We start from the raw sequence: 21,135 nt of genomic DNA on the forward strand, positions 1-21,135 counted from the left end.
TTAACTATTTTGCATCCAAACATTCATAACGAAATATGAAGTAAATAATCTAAAATTCTGACCAACTCCTTGAACACATAGCATTAGTGTTGATGGAACACAGGAGCAGAACTGTTCAATAAAGGGGACAGGGAGAAGAAATATAACTCAAGATCTAAGTTTAAAAACACTGGCAAATAAAACCTAAGCAGGTGTAACTGAGAACATCCTGGAATAGTGTTTCCATTTAATTAAGCAATATTTAATATACTTCTCATTTAAAAGGTGTTGGTAATTTCAGAGTTCTTGTAAAAAAGCTGTGGGCCCCAGTTTCTTCACCCGTCCTTCCAAAGAATGGTCAGGTTTGATGTCAGAAGTGGCTTAAATGCCAAAAGAAGGCAGTGATAACACCATGGTAAATGTTAGTATTTTAATAGGTGGAATTGATACTCTCATATGCTATTTAAAAGGTAGATTATTGAAGCCAAAAATGCAGTATCTAACTTCTTTGATATATGTTCTGTCATTCTCCCCCTCCCACCTTATGTCAATACTAGGATTATTTTCCCTAAACAGAGCTGTTAAGATTTTTATCTGAAACTAAAACTTTGTATCTAAGATTTGTCTTTAGATAATATCTATCTAAAATTTGTATCTAACTTTGATCATTAGGTAGAATATTTACAATTTGACTTTGTCTAGAGATTCTCATATTCAATCATTCAGTCTGTTTTTCTTTTCCATTATTTGTACTCTGTATTCTTTCCTTCACTTCTGCATCTGAAAGGTCCTTTCTCGTCTTCAAATGGTTGTGTTGGTTCTCCACCTCATCTGGACATCTTTGACATGAAGCCAGTTGAAGAAGCTGTAAAATCTGCCACCCCTTTCATCAATTCTTCTTTTTCCTCCAAACAAACAGTGGAACTATTTAGTGGTAACAAAACCAAACCCCATGTAATTTATTTGCAAGTGGAGGTGATAATGCTGATAATGTGGGCCATGTAATCTTTTTGTGGTATGTGCCAATCTTCACTTTTTATTAACAAGTGAAAATGGTGCATTAATTCCAGGTGTAGTAAATTATATGTTTCCTTAAATGTTTATTTCTGTAGTTGAAATAAACTGTTATTTTGTTCTGCTTGCCCAGTCTAGACTTCCTAAGACCTGCAGCTGATATCTTTCAAACTGCAGCCTCCTTTCTCTTTGGGAATGCAGGAGTAACTTGGCTTTTCAAATCTGTAAAATAGAAAAAAAAAACCTTTTTATAGTAGTAAAATTTCCTAATTTTTAACTGCAGACTTAATTGTTGGGTTCCCTCTTCCTTTTTCTCTTTAAAACTGATCTTATTTTCTTCTCTCTTTTTGCAAAGATGATTTTAGTGGTCATAAACCAACATATGCTTCTGTGTATCATCCTGTGACTGTTGATGGTAATTGGATTTTTTTTTCTTTCCATTTTTTAAAACTTTCTGGTTTCACTAGAATCAATGATATTACTTCATGGGTGTATTTCATTATTCTGCTTTTTTTTCAGGTTTTCCTCTTCATTCAGCTTCTCCAAGTACTGCCTCTTCAACAATTAATGTGGACTTTGATGCTGTTTTTGGAGGAAAATCTACAGCACCAGAGTACAGGACTGCAAGTGGTAAAAACTGCCTTATGACTAATTTATACCCTACAGGCAAAAATTGCTTAACAATTGCTACTGCAGTTGAAAATTTATTAACTTAATATATTTGCAAGGTGATTATGAGCTGATAAGAGGCAACCAGTTCAGTTGTTAGTTATTTACTTTGAAATTAGCTTGGACTGATTTCATTCTCTGTGTAATAACTGTTTCCTCTCTCTCTGGGGGAACAAACTTGGAATGTGGCCCACTGGATTCTCCTAATGGGTAAGCTCATGTTCATTTTTCTTCTGTATTTTCTCTTGATATGTGGTGATGATTTCTCTCTGATTCCATCCAGAAGTGCAGAACTGGTTGTGTGTGTTTCTTGAAGAATACCTGAGTTAGTCTTTCTCTTCTGTGTAGCAAAGTATTGTTAAAATACAGTTCAAGATTCTTTTAGATTAGTAGGTACAATACAGTATTCCATGAAAAATAATAAGTTATACTATGCTTCTCTCAAAGTCTTAAATACTTCCATAATGTTGTACCTTCACATATACTCAATTTAGTGCTCTGTAAAGAAAATACCCCACTGGCCTATAGATGTCATTTATTAAATGTAGTGTAACCATTTTGTTAACAGTTGCTTTTATTTTCTTTGTTTAGGTTTTAACTTTCTAGATGATGTATTGCAACCCACAGTACCACCACAAAGTCAAAAAGGCACTGTAGCCAGTCAGCAAAGTGGAAAAATTCTAGCAAATGACCTTGATTCTTCACTTGCAAATCTAGTAGGAAGTAAGTGTGAAGCCTTTAAAATTTACTTTTCCATTTTTACTAAAAGCAAAATAAGCTTTTTTTCCCCTCTCAAATTGAAATGCTTAAGGATTTTGTCTGCTTCTTTTCCCTGACAGATCTTGGCTTTGGAGGAACTCCATCCAAAAAGTAAGTATATATATGCATATATATGTACTTAGAATATTCTCAGGTGACTATTTAACAGTCTCTGGCACTAACATGGCAAGAATTTCATCTCTTGAAACAATCCAAAATAACAGAAGTGCATTGGAACAGTGTGTTTGTGGTTAGTCAGCACAATGTGGCCAACCTTAACTTTTAAAGAAAATCACTTTAATTAGTTTTGCAATTGCTGTATTTTTATTGAAGTATTTTTATGTTTATGAAACACTATAAAAGTTACCCCAAACTCCAGTTAATCATTAAATGCACAGTGCAGCACTGATAGTTCACTTTGAACACAAAAAGAAGCCCCAGACTTCACACTTACTGGAGAAGAGATGCTAAGTAATTACTGAAATTCTGTTTGTTCATAGATTTCAGCTCTGTGCATGCATTAAGGGATGTTTGGGTTTCCTGTCATGTTGTTTTACTCTAGCTGTTGCCTCTCCATGAAAACTAACACCATGGCTTCATTTTAGATCAGATATGCAGTGGTCTCAGCCTACAGAGAAAAAACTTACTGGTGGAACAAACTGGCAAGCAAAAACAAGCACATCAACCACGTGGACCCCAACTCCCTTACCCACTATTCCACACATGGTAATTTCTGTACTGTGAAATCACACTTCATTTTAGCAAATGCTGCTTCTCTGCTTACATTCATTTCAAATTAAATTTAATTTTAAAATTCAAAGGCATTTGATACAAGACTGGGGGTGGCAGGGAATGCTTGCAGGATCATAGGATATTGCTGAATGAGGTAGAGACTTTAGCATGCTTTATTTCCCCTCACTGAAAAACTTGTCCATTAAGGGCTTACATCTCAAGTGAAGGGTGGATTACCTGTCTGAGTTCATAAATTCTTTTGGGATTGAAACAAATCATCTCAGTCCAGAAAATTCCTGATATGCATGTTTGAGATGCTCCCATTCCCCTGACATGCAAATGTGCACACAAAAATTCACCTTGAAGAATCCAAAGAATGTGTTTTAAGGGCAAAACTGCAGTTCCTTCCAGTCTTTGCTCCTTTCTCAGTTTTATCATGGAACACTGCTGCAACCCCTGCAAGGCACCCCAATAATGAGGTCAAGCAGCACTTTGGACTTCTGATATTGCTCAACAGCAACTTCATATTTTTAACACAGTAGAAAATGTTAAGTGTATCTTTTATAGTTATTTAAATGAAGAGTTTTCATTTCTAGGAGGAGTATCTGTAGGCAACTGACTTTCATATGATTTAAGATTTTTCAACTGTGTTATATTCATAGAAATATGAATCACTTCTAAAATAGAGCTCTTAGAGGGAAGTAGATGTTCATCTCAGTTATACAGACAACTAGGATAATTACCACATTTCCTGTGAATTTTGGACTGCTGTCTGACTTAATTTTGCAATAACCATAGTTTTGCCTTTAATGCGTCTTTTCCTTGTCTTATGACTATGCTCATTCAGAATTAGAGAACTTGAATGCAATATTAAATCCAGTATTGGACTCAAAAATGAAACTAAAAAATTTGGTGAGAGGGCACAGTTGTATTGCACTCTCATGTGAAATTTTTTTGAGACCATACAATCTCTCTATCCCCTCTAGGTGCTCTGGAATGTGTTGTTAGAGTGCTGATGCATTTTTATTTCTGGAACATAGAGGATACCTTAGTACCCATTGATCACTGTAGATTTAAAGTTATGTTTTATTTCATATGTTCATCAGGTCTAAGCATTTGACTGTTTTATGCCAGGTGTCTGGTCATGCATTTTCCTGGAGCTCCAAACAATTACTGATGTGAAGATCTAGCTCAGCTCTGAGCTCTTTAAAATGTGTGTCCCAGAAGTGCAGAGTGCAGTGTCCTGGCTGGCCTCTGGCACTCAGCTCACCCTCCAATTCATGAACCACTGCATCCTGTCCCATAGCCAGGCTTTAACCAGCATCTGGGATTCAGTGCAATTAGCACAGCTTAACAAAGCATGGCCTTAGGAAGCACATGAATTGCTGGGCTGTGAATGTCACCTGATATAAGGCTGAAAATGCTCTTCATTTTTCTTTTGTCATATTGTGACATGTGCTGACATCAGATGTTACTATGTGGGCAACACCAACCTGACTAAACATCTGCTGCTATTCAGTTCCTAAACCAGATGGTCACTGGCTTTCTTGGCTTTTTTCCTATGCCCTTCTCCCATAATGGGAGGAAGAAGGAGCATTGCATGCCATGCCCTCTAAAAGCTTCTCACACACATGCTTGTGCAAGCAACATGCTCAAACCTGGCTAGGTGTAGTAAAATTCCTAATTTTGCTGTAAGTTGTACTAGTGGTAACTTTCTAAGCTTATTAATTTATGTTACTGTCATTGCACTTTTTTCCCCCCACACTTTAATGGTTTTAATAAGTGAGCATAGTTAAAAACTGTTATGGTACTGGACTTGAATCCATCCCTTAGTTAGAATTTCCAGCATGAATACCTATTAAATAATTTTCTATCTTATCCTTTTGCTATGCCAGAATGGAGTACACTATCCTGCATATGTAAGTCAATTTCTTGTAAATACATTGGTTATTTTTAGTACTGAAAAATACGTAGTTTTCAAAGTTCTGTATATCTATCACTAAGTTTGCATGAGTTTCTCTGAAATTTAAAATTTTCTTGTTTAAAGGTACCTGCTCCTATCACATACCCATTGACCACACCTCAAGTGCCTGTATATGGAATGGTAAGAAGCTTGATTTGTTTTGAGTTCCTGAAAACTGAGTTGTCTCTACCAGTGGGTTTCATGTCATGAATTATGATGTTCAAGCCATCCTGCACATTAAATGTGTTGGCAATAGTGTGTAAAATCTGGTATGTTTCTCATACTGCATTGAAAGATGACTCTGGGGTTGATATAGCAGTGGTTTTTAAAAGCTTTGACTTTATTCTCTATGTGTGTCTATATTTTTCTTTTTTACTATACTTTAAATGCAAAAAGATGTATCTTGTGGAAGTAGTTTGCATTTTATATATTTAGTTTTGTGGGGTTTTTGTTTTTCTCACAGGTACCTCCTCAGGTTGGAGCTGCTCCTTTGATGGCACCCCAGACAATGATGTACACACAGCCTGGTCTAAGGCCAACAAATCCTTTTGCACCCGTTTCTGAAACTCAGGTGAGCAGTGCTCTTTAATCTTGTTCACATTGAAACTTCAGCCTTGGCAAACACAACCAAAGGCTTCATGAAAGGCTGCAGGTGTATTTCTGCATGTGCAAGTGAGGGGTTCCTCAAGGGCAGCAGTTTTTTCTGGTGAGGAGGCAAATTCAGGTGATGGAATTGCAGGAAGCAAGGAAGAAAATCAAAATCAGATTTTTACTTCTCACAAGTAAACAGGAGTGGTGAAGGTATGTAGGTTTTATTTTCCTTATGACATTAGCTGGATACTTGAATTAGTCATGCTGACCAGAGCAATGCTGGAAGCTTCTTCAAGGATCAGGTGATGTGGGAGGGGAAAAGGCATGGACAAGAGATCATTCAAGCTGGAGAAACTGTACTCTTGTCATCCAAATACATTGGTCTTAATATTCTTTGGGGGCTTTTTAAGTGCCAAAGCCTATAGACTTAACTTAAAAGTAACAAGGCAGCCAAATAGATTCTTTATTCTAAAACACTGGGAAAGCATTTGTTATATAAAGTGGCATTAATACATAATCTTTGTTTCACAGATACAGTTTATGTAGAACCACCAAAGCAACAAGATGTGACAACAACCAAATACTGGTAAAAAAGAAAAGACTGAATTTCAATCTTTCCATGATGTATTCCTGAACAGGGCAACTGCTTATTCCCTGTATAATACAATATTATTTTGAACTGCAATGCTTTAGAGATTCTTGTTTATAACAGTCACTGCAGTGTGAAGTCATGTTTGTTTCCTGATTTATTTTTTAACTGCTCAGCAGAAAACTGTATTTTTATTGAGGTTGACTCAGAAGGTGCAAGCTGGATTACCATGTTCAAAATCAAGGAGAAGGTTACATGATTGCTCTACAACCTTAATCATCAGTGGATTACCTTAGGAATTGACTGAGAATGTCAAGTTATTTATTTTATTCATAAATTCTGTGGCTGCTGTAACCAAGACACAACACAAAATCAAGTTGAGCAATCAAATTTTTATGTGCTCTAATAAATACTCTGATAGAGCAATGCTTGCATTATCATAAAGCCAACATTGTGTGAAGTCAGACAGCTTTTTCACATTAGAATAACTTAGAGTAATTTACAAATTTTAAATGTGAGTTTGAAATGCTGTGAATCATCAAGACACATATTACATAGACATAGTAAAAATAATAAATTGCTCCATTGGTATGTCAGTATTACAGGTTACAGGGCTAAGTAAAAAGAGCCAGCAGCTGCAAGGCTGCAAGTGTGTGATGGACATGGGGAAATGAGTGTTCCAGAACAGCTCATGCAGCTCCAGCAGCTGCACTTCACAGGTTCCTTCTGTGCAGGTGGCACCTCCCAGGGGCTCAGGGGAGAGCAGCCTTGGGAGCCAGGGTCTGTCAGTGCCCCAGCCCTGCAGCACCCTGAGAGCCTTGCTGATAACTGCAGAGAGGCAGGAGAGCCAACTCTTCTTTCTAAAGTCCATTAGGTCAAAATACTCCAAGCCTGCAATCATGCTGACACTCATGAACTGGCAACTATTTTGAAATTATCCAGCTGTAGAGAATAGCTTGTGCTTCTTTTTTGGAATAAGAACCTAGTTGTAAACCATATAAAAATAATTATTTTTAAATGTGTAAATACATGTAAACTTTTAGATAGTTGTTTCTTTGATGCTGCAGTAATCTTTTTCTTCTGTAGTAATTTCAATGTAAAAATGCTATGTTTCTTTGGACTCTTTTTGAGAGGAAAATCTTTAAAATCAACTAATTTATGAAATATTGCTGTTCACAATGGGTCAGATGTGTACAGACTTCTGGAACATATTTTGTACTTAAGAATCTTCCTCCAGAACTGAAATTGGCTATGAAAATGCCTTATCTTGTATTTTTCACTGTCTGATAAAAAGTGATAGCATTAAAAAAACCCATTAATTATAATTAAGTAGATAAAAGTGGGAACCTTTCCTCCAGAAGTTTTGTAGCAAAATGCAATGAAAAGCTCTCCTGTAAAATTGCTTCTAATAATGATTAATATTAAAGCTGAGTTTTCTATTGTTACAATAGACCTCCAGCATAGTATGTCTTCTATCTTTTGGGAGAGTCTGAAATTGCAGAAATATCTCTCACTCTCACCATAAATGCAGATAGGTCTGAGAATCTTGTCAAACTCTCCTGTAGAGAACTTCTGAATAAAGCACATTCCTCAGAGTGAGAACAACCCTTCTATTTTTCAAAATGCTTAATTCTGTCCAAAGAATGCAAAAGTAATATTTCTTAACCCTATGGTAAATATTTTGCCAATGAATCAGTACAAAAGAAACAAAATAAAACTCCTCTCCTCAACCCTTGAAATCTGTAACTGCTGATTTCCTGGAAATTGAAACCTTGCAGAAATTTAAAACTCAGTATTCCTTGATGTATATTGATTTTGAAAGGATTTGGACTCAGTATATGGTTGTTTAATGTTCAAGTTTGAATTACAAAGGGCTTCAAGCTTTAATCCACCTTTATTGGGTTGAACAATTGTACAATTTTAAGCCAATGAGTTCTTCAGTGCCTATAGTTGCCCTCCACATGCTGAGGGAATAGATGCCATTTAGAATGGGTCGTTGTGTTGAGGGGACTGTTTATTTAAGAAATAGTGAATTCCATAGATTCATTCAGCAGTCAAAAGTCTTGTGTTCAAATTAGATCAGTCCATGTAGTTATAAATGTCTGGGCATTAATGGCAGAAGTGAGAGTGCTACAGGCAGGCAGTTCCTAGCACTGTAAGCTGTTGGGTCTCTTTCTTATACTGAGTTGTATAAGTAATAACACATTATTTTAATAAAATATGCAAATAAATGCCTGGCAAGCAGTATATATTTGTTATAACTTTATTTCAGAGCATTCTGAATATCTGGAATATACCTGGCTCAAAAATGGATTTAGTACTGGATAACAGCTTGCACTACTTCTGATTTGCTCTGATCTTTTAATGGTTCTTTTGGTCTGCTTTCTTATAGCAAAGCTGTCTGATACCAACTTATTAGTATTAAAAAAGGAGAAACAGCCACAAAGTATGTTTTAAGAACTTTATAACCTACCTTCTTTTGTTGATTTGAAACACAGCTTACAGCTTGATCCTTGTGAAGCAAGATCACTTTGTACCTTCTCTCTGCACACAAGTGCACAGGACTGGGTTTTGCCCAACTCTTTCTTGTGCACATGTTGGAACACACAAAATGGCAGAGTATGTGTTTAAATAACATACATGAGAAGTGAAAACCAAGGACTTAGGATGCTGTCAAGGCTTTTATGGCTATTCTCCACAAAAAAACCCCACTTTGAACACCAGGGTTGTTCTTGAGGGCGACTGTACCAGCCTGCAGAAACTGCAAACAGCAGTTGTGAGGAGTGAAGAGAGATGTATATAAATGTGATTTTTCTTCTGACTCATTGGATCACAGTGGTGTTCTGCATACTTCAGGAAACTGATGACTAAGATGTCTCTCCATGTTTGTCTGAACAAGGAGGAAGACTTTGATTTGTGCTGTACACTTTGCATTATTGTACTTTAGTGGGTCACTTGAGCCTCACTGTTGGGAGCTGGTGCTGCTACAGGCAGGCTGTCATGGAACATGCATTGGATGGCTTCTGAGGGACTTGGGAAAGGTGGATTGTGTGAGGCCTCTTGGACTTGAACATGTACCTCTAAATAACTGGGGTTTTCTAATGATCTCTAGATATAGTTTGACTTTGCCTCCAAGAAGTCATTGATTTTTTTTTTAATGAATTTTGGGCATGTGTACTAGAAAAATCTGTTCTGTGCACATAGTGGTGGAATATTTGTAGGTAAAATAACAAATGGACTTTTGTTTAAGAAAAAAACAAAGCAAACAGCAAAAACCACACACACAAAAGTAACAACAGAACTTCTGACTACAAGATTGAATACAGGGTGTATCTATCCCCAGCTGGATATTTTGATGTGTGGCAGGGATTGGGGGGGGGGGGGGGGGTTACAATTAGAATAGTATGCACTGTGGATCGGTGCTTAATTTGTACATAAAAAGGAAAACTTTGTTTGGGGTAGTTTGTATTGTAAGGATAACATCTAAAGGCACTGTATCATCATTTATTTCCATTGAAAAGATTATATTTTTGAGCAATGGAAACTGTACATGTTATCATTTATACATTACTGATAGCTAGGACTATAGAATACCTGTTGCTATGACTCTGAAGATGTATCTGACCTGTCATTGATCTGTACATTTCTGCATCACCACTTTATGCAGATTCTCATGATCATCTATTTAAAGAGATTGTAGTAACTGGTACAGTTACAACAGGAATTGTAACGTCAAATCTTTCAGTATATCTCAGATGTGTATCCTTGTGATTAAGCTTAATCCTTTACCAAATGTTTGGCTGGAATCTCATCTTGGAGCAATGACAAAATAGGTGCTGGAACAGATTTCCCTCATCCCAACCCACACTTTATTTATTTAATAGGTCTTGTTTTGTATGTTATGTTTTCTCCCATAACAGGTTTGTGCCTTTTATTGGATATTTATTTAAAAGGAGCTATGATAATTTAGGTTGCTTTTTTTCAGATGTATTCTTGTACAGATGTTCCTTTCTGTGAGTTCCTTCATTTTATAAGAATACAGAATGTGTGGAAAATATACTAGCCACAAACTGGAAAAAAATCTAAGGATTTATGTTCTATGAATTTTTTAAAAAATAAGCCTAAGCACAAGACTGGCTGTGTTGATATTTTAATTGTGGAACTTCACAATTTGTTAATATGCAAATTGTTCATTTTTTAAAAAACTGCTCATATCCACATATTTGATGAAACAGGTTTTGGAAAAAAATAAACTTTGGCATATGCAAGGCATGTGTATATGTGATCATTTTTTGTGTTCTCAGGCTTAAGGCTTTCTACAATGCCTATAAGCCATGGCTGAATTAAGGTGTTTAACTGGCTTGTTCCAGCTCTGTGTTTACATTGGAGCAGAGAAGGCTCCAGGGGCACTGTGAGCCTTGGCTGGGTTTGCCTGGAGCTGGGTTCATTCCCAGCCATCATCATTCCAGCGGTGTGGAGAGTAAGGACATGGGGGTGCGCAGCTGCTCCTTCTTTCTACAGCAGAAAACTCTATTTTTAATAGCAGTATTTTTGTTTCTTTAGCTTGCAGAGATCTGTTTTCAGTTGTGAGCTTGGACTACTTAGTTCATTCGTGTTGGTCTCCATCTCAGAGCTGAGGCCCGGGCAGCGGCGATGAGCTGCGGGCTCGGCCGGGCTGCGACGAGCCGGCTGTGAGGGCACGGGCCGGGAGCAGCCTGTGCGTGTGAATGTAGGGCAGGCATTACCGCTGATCCTTTAGGAATGGTTATTGTAGATTGTTCAAGGATTGCTCCTGTTTGCTCTATTTGGCTTGTCACGCTGCGTTTAGAAACAAGGGCGCTTCCTCCGCAGGCAGAAGCACAGGGTGGGTCAGGCAGCATCTCCTTCCCGGCATGGGGCAGGCAAGGCGCTCCCAGCCCCGGCCACCCCAGGCAGGCCCCGCTGCCGGAACCTCCCTTTCACAGCGGAGCCGCCCCTTCCTGCCGGAGCTGGCCCATCCTATCGGATCCTTGCCTTTCACACGGGAGGCTTCCCCTACACAGTGGAGCCCGCCCCTCTCTGCCGGCTCTTTCCCTTTCACAGCGGAGCCTTCCCCTTCCTGCCGGAGCTTCCCTTCCTGCCCCGCCCCCTCGCGCCGCTGGGCCAATGGGCGGTGTCCGCGGCCGGCTCGGCGCTGACGCGATGACGCCCGTGGCGCACGCCGCGCATGCACCGTCCGTTCCCAAATGGCGGCGGCCGGAGGCAGCGAGGCGGCGGCAGCGGCGGGCGGGAAGCGCGGCCCGCTCGGCATCCCCGAGGCGGCGTTCGTGGTGAGCGGGCCCGGCGAGCGCGGCCGGGCAGCCCTGGGGCGGGGTTCCTGGGGAAGGGTCCCGGCAGTGGGGCTGGGCATCCCCGAGGCGCGTTCATGCGGTGCGGGGCCGAGGGGTGGGGGCTGCGCTCCGCCAGCCGGGCCCGGCCCCGTGAGGCGGCACCTCGGCAGACGGGCGGTACCGGGGTGAGGGCGACGGAGGCCCTGCACGGCTTCAGTCCGGGCCTTTTCCCCAGTGATTGCCCTGTGCCATCCCGAGCCGGCCGCGTTCAGCAGTGCCGCGTTATTGCGGTGCCGGTGAGCCCCGTGTGGGGAGAGCCCTCCGCCCGCACCGGGCGGGGCACGCCTGGCCGCTCCTGCTGCCGGGATAACGTGCCCTGCTCCCAACACCTTCCCGTGCAGCTTCCTCTCTTAATCAGGTTCTGCCCTGCTGAGGAGATTCACTTTTCAGAAGCGCCTATGTGTTCTTGAAAACCAGCAAATGTGTATCTTCTGGAAAACAGGCCGAACTTGTTTATTCAGCTTTGAAAACTGATGTTCCAAGGGTTTGATGATTCTGTTGAGGGGTTGAAAAGCAGAAATCAGTGTCTGATGCAGTGGCATCATCTCACAGTCATCTCTTGTCCACTTTGAGCTCGGTACACTCTTGGTCCACAGTCTTGATTGCTGTTTATTTCCTTTGATCAATAACTATTGATCACAGTGGCTGTACCTAGCTGCCTTGGGGATCTTGGGAAGTGTTGGATCTCTGCCTCATCTGATACAGCTGCTTTTATAGACATAAATTTGTTTGACTTGCATTTTGGTGTTTCTAGATGCAGTGCTTGTACTGCTGCTGTGTCTTATCTGGGCATAGGACCTGACCAGACAGGTGCAGTGCATTTACTTCCAGTGATCCAGTTCCTCCTTTTCCTTTAAGGTTTTTTAACAATAATTAGGATCTGATAAATCCTTACTGGGCTGGAAATACATTGCTTCTTCCAGCTAACTTCCTTCCATGCCTCATGAGAGGCCAGCAAAGATGAAAGTGAAAGGGAAGGGCCATGTCTTCAGCTGCCCTGCGAGACCTCACTGATCCTGACAGGGGAGAACCTGTGCTCTCTGCTGACTCTGCAGTCAGGGTGGCCACCCTGGCAGGAAGCAGGACATGAACAGCCTCAGCAAACACTCTGAGGGCATCTGTCACATCCCTCATCCCGTGCTGGTGGCTGCCTCTGTAGCTGCTGTGTTTGGTTCCATGTAGTTTCCTTCCAGTACCCGTGTCTGAAGTATTTTGTGTGCTGTATCACGTGGCTCCAGGAGTACTGGGGCTGTGCCTGAGTCCTGTGCTTCTCTTCAGTTCTTCAAAACCTTGTGGATCTTCCTAATCTCTGGATCTGAACATCTTGGAAGCTCCCTAATTCTCAGATTTGAGAGGTGCTCTGATCAAATACAGGTGTGTCTGCAGAAGAGGTCCTCAATGGTGATCATAGAGTACTTGGATGTAGATGTTAAAGTAGATTTTCTTTTATTCAAAACAAGCCTGCACTGAGGAATTGTAATGGTATTCTGCTCTGCAGAGTGAAAATACTGTCTTGGGGGTAGGTTTTACTTGAGCTTTTTTTTATTTCAGAAAATAAGTTTCTATTTCAAAAACATGTAAAGACTTGCTGATCTCTTGCTTGCCATTTTTCCCCCACGTGCTGCATGGGCAGTCCCACTGTGGATCTTGTCCTCAGAGATGTTTCCTGTCAGTGTCTTGGTCCAGTAGAGGCTCCTCACACGATTTATGCTCATGTCTTCTCTGAGGCAGTTGTTCTGCACACTCCTGTCCCTCTCCAGGTTCCAGGTGATGTTCAGCACTCAGAGTAAATCCTGTTAAGAACAGGGTTTTACTGGATAACAAACTCTCAAGACAGAAGTTTCAGCTGTGGTGGTTTTGAGCTGTTGCCCAGACATTTCCAAATGAAATGCATTCTTTGTTGTGCCTCCTTCAGCAGGTGTGAGGCTGCAGGGCTGCAGTGGGTGTCTCTTGTCCTGTTCTCAGCACATGCCCCCAGGTGATGAGGCTCTGCAGAGTGAGTGCCTGCAGCTCTGTATTTGGGTCATCACTCAGAAGAGAACCCCAGGGACACGTGGGAATGTGCTGTCCTGCTGCACTTCAGGCTCCTGCAGAGCATTCCTGGGCCTTGGCTTGAGCTTTGCAAAATGCTGCTTTGCCAGTGAATTCTCTTCCTAAAAAGATGCAGATGGGTTATGGCAGGTCCCTGCAGAAGCTGTCAGTGTTGTAATTCTGCAGTGGTGCTGTGGATCACACCACAGAGTGGGGATCCTAATGGCTTTGGCAGCCAGCTGTGCCTCAGAGCTGCTCTGGTCCAGCTTAAAGAAGTGACTGTGCCTCAGCCTTGCAGATGGGCAGGTGGGACAAGAGCCTGACCAGGCTTGCAGGCCCCAGCAGGAGCACCCTGAGGGGAAATCTGAGCTCACCTGGAGCTGGGACATGATGTAGGGGAAGGAGATCACCAGTACATGGGGGATCTGGGTTTACTTCTGGATTCCCTTCTCAGCGTCCTTGCCTCAGGAGGATGTGGGTGGTGTCCTGTCCCTGTGCACACACAGATGGGGGCTGAGGCAGAGCTGGGTGCCAGGCAGGTGTGGGGGAGCTGCTGCCCTGCTTTTGCTCTGCCCTAGGTGGTTTAAACAAGCACAGCTGCCTCCACAAGAGGGAGTTCCATTTCACACTGTCCTCACTTTGACAACACTTTCCCAAACCTAATCCTTGTTTTCTTTGTCGAAGGCTTCTGTGGGAGCTTTATCCAGAGGCAGGAATGCTTCCCTGGCTGTGAGATAGCTCGAGGCATTTTCAGGCAGTCTGAGGTGTGGTCTCTTGGGTTTGGATCTGGACAGTGCTGCTTCTGTGTAAGAGTTCATGTTCTGCTACAGATTTCCTTAATGATAAGGAAGGCAGGGACTCCTTACCAGATTCAGTGATTTCCTAGTGAGTTTCTGTAGCCAAGAGAGTTAGGGCATCATTATGAGGAGGAGCAGCTCCATCTCTGATATCACCTTAATAACATATTACAGTCATTTTCTGGAATGGAGACACCAAGTTCAAAAGGAGGAGCTGAAGGGGCCTGTGGTAGGGCTTCCATCAGATTTTACTGAGCTGTGTAGACAAGGGCAGAATTACCTCACTGGGGGGTGGGGTTGTCTGGAATTGTGTCTGCGTGGTGCTGAGGCCAGAAATGCATGGCCTGGCCTGATGTGCCTTTCAGCAGCTGGAACACTGGCCCCAGCAGATGAGCTGCTCCCTGGGCTTCTGAGGGAGGCACATGCCAAGGCTGACATCCTTGCTGGCTCAGGCCTTTCTTCTCTGGCAGCTTTTCCTGCCAGTCCCTGGCTCTCACTGTCAGTTGATGGTAGGACTGGCTGGAGTTGTTCTCTGGAGGTTTCTGTGGCTTCCTGCTAACTATGGAAGGAGCTTTTGAAACCAGGCTGTTCACTTCCATGCTGCCTGTCTGAGCAGGTACCTCAGTTTTCCCCCCTTTGCATCTTCCTCTGCCACAACATGCTTGAGCAGCTCATTTCCTTCATCAGTTTTATCCAAAATAGTTCAGAATCTGGTTAGCCACAGAGAAGCAACATCCCTGCTTTACAGGTAGTAAACCCAGGTTCAGCCATGCCCCATGGACACCAACCCCTGTGAGATGGCACTTGACATCAGCCAGGACAGAAAGCACCACTAACCATGTACCCACACCTGGTTATGAGGGTTATGAGGGAATCCTTGCACCTATCCTGTAGTTCCCTACAAAGAAAAATAAAAACAGGGAGGGGGAAATGAAGAGATGACTAAGAAACAAATTGCTTTTGTACTCCAGTCCAGAAAAAAGGTTTGTTTCCATTTCAAACCCCCTCCAGATGCAGCTGCAGTAAGATGATAGCATATCTGTGTCTAGGATTTCCATAAAACTCTTCTAACACTGAGGGTTTCTTTCTCCCCTTAAAGGAAGATGTAGATTCTTTTATGAAACAGCCTGGAAATGAGACAGCAGATGTAGTTCTTAAGAAGTTGGATGAGCAGTATCAGAAGTATAAATTTCTGGAACTTAATCTTGCTCAAAAGAAAAGGAGGTAAGTTGTAATTTTTGCAGATTTGGGAAATGTTTAGCACAGTTCTGTTTTTTAAATGATAAGTCTAGTGGCCCAGAAGGCCTTGGGGATGCCAGTGCCTCTGCCAGGGCTGTCAGGGAGAGCAGTGCCCTCAGCTCTGGGGAGCTTTTGCTTGAACAGTGCAGAGTCCTGTGGCTCTCACTGTCAGAATAATCCATGAACCTCAGAAAACACACCCTGGTTTTGTTTCACCCTGTATTTCTGCTGAGGTTTCCCTGTCCTCTGTGGGATTACAAATATTTGGAATGTAGTGTTTCAGTGCTGGGGGGTGTGTTACTGTCACTGCTGTTGTTCCCTGTGGAAGCTGAGGGGATTGCTGTGCTTCCAAAGCCAGCCAGCCTCGCTGTTGTGAGGGGCAGGTGAAGCTGGAGCTGAGCTGCCTTTACATGCCATGTCTTTCAAACCTGCTTTTGTAAGCTGGAAAAAGCTGTTAACAAGTTTTAAAATGGAGGGTGGACTGTATAATAAAAGTGATCACTTGTTTAGGAAACTTTGTGTCTCTGTAAAATAATGAATTATGACTGTTGTTAATTCACAGGCTAAAAAGTCAGATTCCTGAAATTAAACAGACATTAGAAATTTTAAAACACATGCAGAAGAAAAAGGTAAATTATTTTGAATATCTAATGAGTATGAGAAAAGCTAACTACCTTTCCACCCTAACAGAACACATTGCAAGAAATGTTTTGGAGAGCACACTTAATATGCCTTTATAAATAACAGAATTATTTTTAAAGGTATGTAGTACTTTTTGAAAGCTAGTTCAAAACCAGTTAATGTTTGTAATGCAAACTTCATTTTTAGTAGTGTATAGATTGCAGCTAAGCTTTGACTTCATCTCCATTCTTTATAGAGATTTCTGTATTGTTTTTAAATATATCTTTTAAAAATGCATTATTCTTGGAGCTCTAACTTTAGTGTTGAAGTAATGTAGAATTCCACACAAGTTATTACTGTATCAATGGCAGAAAGCAGAAAAGTGTGCTCTTTATTCTAAGTTTTATGTCTTTAACATATTTCCAGTGAAACTAACAATTGTAAATTTTATTATTTGTTTAAGGATTCCACACATCCAATGGAAACCAGATTTTTATTGGCAGATAATCTCTACTGCAAAGCTTCAGTTCCTCCTACAGATAAAGTTTGTTTGTGGTTGGGGGTAAGTAAAATGGAACTTTCTCTGAAACTGTTTCAATAACTTACAAGAGAGAGTTTTGGTTGTTGTCTGCCCTGGTTGTAGTGGGCACGATTCTGTTGATGGGTGCATGGTGGTGCTGTGCCCTGGCAGCAGAGCACATCTAACCAGGCAACTTCAGCGTGTTAGAGAAGATTTCTTGTTCCATTCTGTTTGGTTCCTGAACAGTAAGACTGCAAAGAATTGTCTTTTTGCTGGATTGGTCTTTCCAAAACCTTGTTTGTGTTTCCCTTACCATTTCTGTCACTTTTTGGTTCAAATTAATGACATTGCCTGGCATGGAAATGTGCCAGCAAAATAACTTAGTTTGGCAAGTAGCTTCCCATCTTCTCTATGTAATTTGTATTCAGCAGCTTGCTTTCCCTTTTCATGCACCTTTGTAGGGAAAGATGGGATTTCTGTTGCTCACAAGTATCTACCAGCATTTAGAGAGGACTTTGCACTAAAGCCTGCTGGGATCAGCATTCACAACCCAGATTCCTAAGTACTTAAGCACTAAGGTTGGATCATTTTGTATTTAGAGGTTTCATTATATGTGGAGATTAACCTGCTGATGCTTATTTTGAGACTTTTAAATCATGGATGTTCCTAAATCCCAGAGTTGGCTGCCAAACAAAACCTCTTGGTTAGGACAGAAGCACTGTGGACACATGAACCATCCAGACTAACTGGACAGTTGCTCCCAACCTTCCCCACTTCTATCATAAAAGGAAAAAAGAATTCTGATAGCTGTTACTATTAGGAGACTGTCTTCACAATTCATAAACACTGACTGTCATGGAACATCCCAGGTTTATTTTCTAACAGAACATCAGAGAAGGTTCATCTTACTGACAGTTCACACTGAAAAGCTGTAATGAAATGCCACACACAGTCAATTTTATTTAGTTGTTCTTGGCCTCCTGCCTCTCTGCTGCTTGTTGCCTGCACTCTGTGTTGGGCTGTGTGTGTGTCACTGTTCCTGGGGATCTCTGTCCTCCACTTGCTTTAGAGAGCAGCTTATCCAGCTCTGGCAGCTCAGTGCAGCCTTCTGTGGGTCCTGTCAGTCACAGGCTGTGCCTCCATTCAGGGCACAGTTCTTGAAGAGGACAAGGCTTCACTGGTGCATTTTCACCTGACACTGCTCTTTTATCTCATTCTGTGGTAGCTTCTTACTGAAAAAACCATGTGTGGATTAAAATCCATCACCACAGCATCAGAGAGGACTTTCATACCTGTTGTATCTCTAATACCTGTAGTATCTGTTGTTACTGACAGTGCCAGCTGTTTGTCAGAGATCCACCCAGAGCCTGAGGTTTATCTTGAATCCAACAAAAACTGTTTCTAGAGTTGTGTGGCACCTGAAAGGTGCTGCTAAGAAATGTGAGGTCTCACTTTTCAAACACGGTGAGGAGGAAATGCTAATACCTGAAGGCTGAATGTGATCCCCAGGGGAAGAAATCCCTTCTTGCTTAGCTATAGGAAGAGAGCTTAACTTTAAATCACTAGGGAGATTTATTACTCAGTTACTGAAGGGGTGGAGGCCTCAAGTGGATTTGGGCATTGCCTGTCCTGAATCTTGCTTGGCCTGTCAGGACAGTCTGTTGTTAACAGGATTAGTTTTGAACAACAGCCTAAAATACATTTGGTGGGGCTTAGTCCTTACAATGCAAGATGAAAAGCTTTTATCAATCTTTCTTTTTCAGGCCAATGTGATGCTTGAATATGATATTGATGAAGCTCAGGCTCTGTTAGAGAAGAATTTGTCAACAGCCACAAAAAACCTCGATCTTCTAGAGGAAGACCTGGATTTTCTCAGAGATCAGTTCACCACTACAGAAGTCAGTATCCTTTTCATTCATGGGGGGGAGGAGATGTGTCTGAAAGCCAACATCCAGGTAACAACCAACCTTCTGATGTGTTTTTATCTTAGACTGGCTGCCTCAAAATTCTGTAGCACCTGTGAACTTTACTGTCCTAGCAGTGTGATGGAATATTGTGTTGGCAGGGCTAAGTTGGAGGTTGGTGTGTGAGAGGTGACAAAACCTGTGTGTATGTCCTCATGAAATGTGGTGCAGTGCTTGCCACCCAGCCTGGCTGCAGAGTGAGCTGGAAGGTTGGGTTGATTCCCAGTGAGCACCTTAAAGCCACAGGGTCACCACAGTGACCCTTCCTCTAGAGCACATGAATGTTCTTTGCTGCCCATCACAGCCTTTGCAGCTGCCTCCAGCAGCACAACCCTGCTGCAGCAAGCAAGGGACTGGCTTGGGCTGTGCTCAGTGTTTGTAAAATTTCTTTATACTGTCATGAACCACCTCCTGGGTGTGTGGGGTTGTTTTTTATACTTTCTAGTTAAAAACTATTTTAGTGAGTGTAGCTATTGACTGAAACATGAGATTTCGTTTAATGAAGGCACAACTGCTTGTTCTTTCAGGTTGATACTTGATATGTCTTAGTGCAGCAGGAGTTTGGGATGCCTGAAAGAGGCAAATACAGCTGATGTGGGCAGCTTGATGTCAGCAAAGAGTTAGGCAAAACTAAAATTGTGTTTCTATGCAATATCTTTTTGGAGGTTTTTTAAGTAATGATCTAAATACTGCAGTTACCAACAGTTACCAGTGTTACTGAGAGCTGAAGCTCTGCACCAGGTCAGCCCTTTGATGAAATGGTTTCTGTACTGACTGTTGTAACTACAGGCCAGCTCTGTAAACTGCTCTTTCTCCTTTTTTAAAAATCTTTTTTTTCCTCTTTTCTCATAGCATGAGCTGTTTCCTTAATTCCACACCCTCAGATATGGCTAGAGTTTATAATTGGGACGTAAAGAGAAGAAACAAGCAAGACCCATCCAAAAACAAAGCATAGTTTTTCCAATTTTAAATGTGGTTTCAATTTCCAAGTATTTTTTATTTAAACACCCCCAAACCTCATTCAGGACTGAGTTACTTTCAGCATTTCAGTAAATGGTAAAATATATAAAAACTAATGGTGAGCACCATTTTATTTATTTGTAAACTCAAAATTTGGTTTCATGCATGCTTCATGAAATGAATTATTTGAAAAGGCACCACACAGTCCAGCAAAGGATGTAGTATTTTGATCAGACCAGTCCATCATAAATAAATTTCTACCTGAAAGCCTGTCTGAAAAGCTGAGGGGCATGTATGAAATGGAGCCTGACATGTTCACAGGCTAAAGCAATGCAGGGTTTTTCTTTCTCATCTCTGTACAGCTGATGGAGTTAACTTTGACTTAGGCTGGGAAGATGTGCAGCTGTAATGCTCTAGGAAACAACAAAAAGAGAGTGGAATCTTGGGGTTTGTTTCAGTCAGTTCATGGCAGCACCAGCCTGCAGGCATTCCTGGGTATGCTCTTTGGATAAACTCGTGGTAACTCTGGGTGAGCTGGGTTAGCTCTGAGCACCTCACAGGCAGCAGTTTGTGATTGTCCCCAGAGCAGTGGGAAGGGAGTGAGCAGCTCAGGGCATGTCAGGCCTGCAGGCCTCACCCCTTGCTTTCCATACCTGTGCCCACGTTGGTTATTTCAGGGAAGGCACTGAATAGTGACCCAAGAGCCCCCAGCTTGTGAGAGCCTCCCGTTTCCAGCCCTTGGCCCAGATGTGCAGTTCAGATGTCTGAACTCAGCCTACCAGGTGGGAAACCTGCCTTGGGTCGGGATGGCTGACTGGAGCATGACCTCTGCTGGTACAGCTGGAGTATTTTCTGGTCCTTACAGAGCCTTGCGAGATTGTTGCCTCTTACCTTTGCAGTTTCTTTCTAAAATGAAATGCTCAGTGGTGATGTCAGTGGCTAATAATCACATTCTGTGACTGAGAGTACAGGTTTCACTGCAAAATAAATGCAAATGTTAACTGTTCAATCTTCATGTAAGAAACAATATACCTGTAAATTTTTTGTACTTTTATTTCATGATATTAAAATAGTAAAACTAAACAGTTGTGGCAAACAGCTGTTTTTGTGCATTTTTCTTTGTGTGAAAGTCATGAATGTGATGTGTGATCTTCTGTAATGTTTCCCTCCCTTAACTGGGCGTGGGGGAGTGAAAAATTCCGTGGAAGCAGCAGACGTGAAAAGTGTGGCTGCTGGATGCTGGTGTGAATGAAAGGGGGACTGTGAGTCAGCACATCTGAATTGGTGGCTGAAAGCAAGTGATTCACCAGCACTGTGCCTGTCACAAAGTGAGCTGCA

General features: G+C 41.7%; 1 protein-coding gene across 6 annotated transcripts in view; it reads left to right on the forward strand.

The window, feature by feature from the left end:
- VBP1 (VHL binding protein 1) overlaps positions 1–20,897 on the forward strand; it is a 39,133-nt gene extending 18,236 nt beyond the window's left edge. The window contains exons 13-26 of one of the 6 annotated variants that reach the window (XM_058032722.1): positions 767–913; positions 1,349–1,408; positions 1,513–1,623; positions 2,269–2,385; positions 2,502–2,532; positions 3,027–3,147; positions 5,049–5,072; positions 5,201–5,257; positions 5,580–5,687; positions 15,593–15,717; positions 16,295–16,361; positions 16,817–16,915; positions 18,637–18,775; positions 19,722–20,897. In XM_058032722.1, the coding sequence (XP_057888705.1) occupies positions 767–913; positions 1,349–1,408; positions 1,513–1,623; positions 2,269–2,385; positions 2,502–2,532; positions 3,027–3,147; positions 5,049–5,072; positions 5,201–5,257; positions 5,580–5,687; positions 15,593–15,717; positions 16,295–16,361; positions 16,817–16,915; positions 18,637–18,775; positions 19,722–19,792 (1,277 nt within the window). In that variant the 3' untranslated portion in view covers positions 19,793–20,897. Of the gene's footprint in view, positions 1–766; positions 914–1,348; positions 1,409–1,512; positions 1,624–2,268; positions 2,386–2,501; positions 2,533–3,026; positions 3,148–5,048; positions 5,073–5,200; positions 5,258–5,579; positions 5,688–6,238; positions 10,567–11,521; positions 11,606–15,592; positions 15,718–16,294; positions 16,362–16,816; positions 16,916–18,636; positions 18,776–19,721 lie in introns of those variants that run through there. The other 5 variants (XM_058032716.1, XM_058032718.1, XM_058032719.1 and 2 more) reach the window with 5 other exon arrangements.
- The last annotated feature ends 238 nt before the right edge of the window (positions 20,898–21,135 follow it).

Source organism: Melospiza georgiana, chromosome 12 (assembly GCF_028018845.1).
Source record: "Melospiza georgiana isolate bMelGeo1 chromosome 12, bMelGeo1.pri, whole genome shotgun sequence".
Classification (NCBI taxonomy): Eukaryota; Metazoa; Chordata; class Aves; order Passeriformes; family Passerellidae; genus Melospiza; species Melospiza georgiana.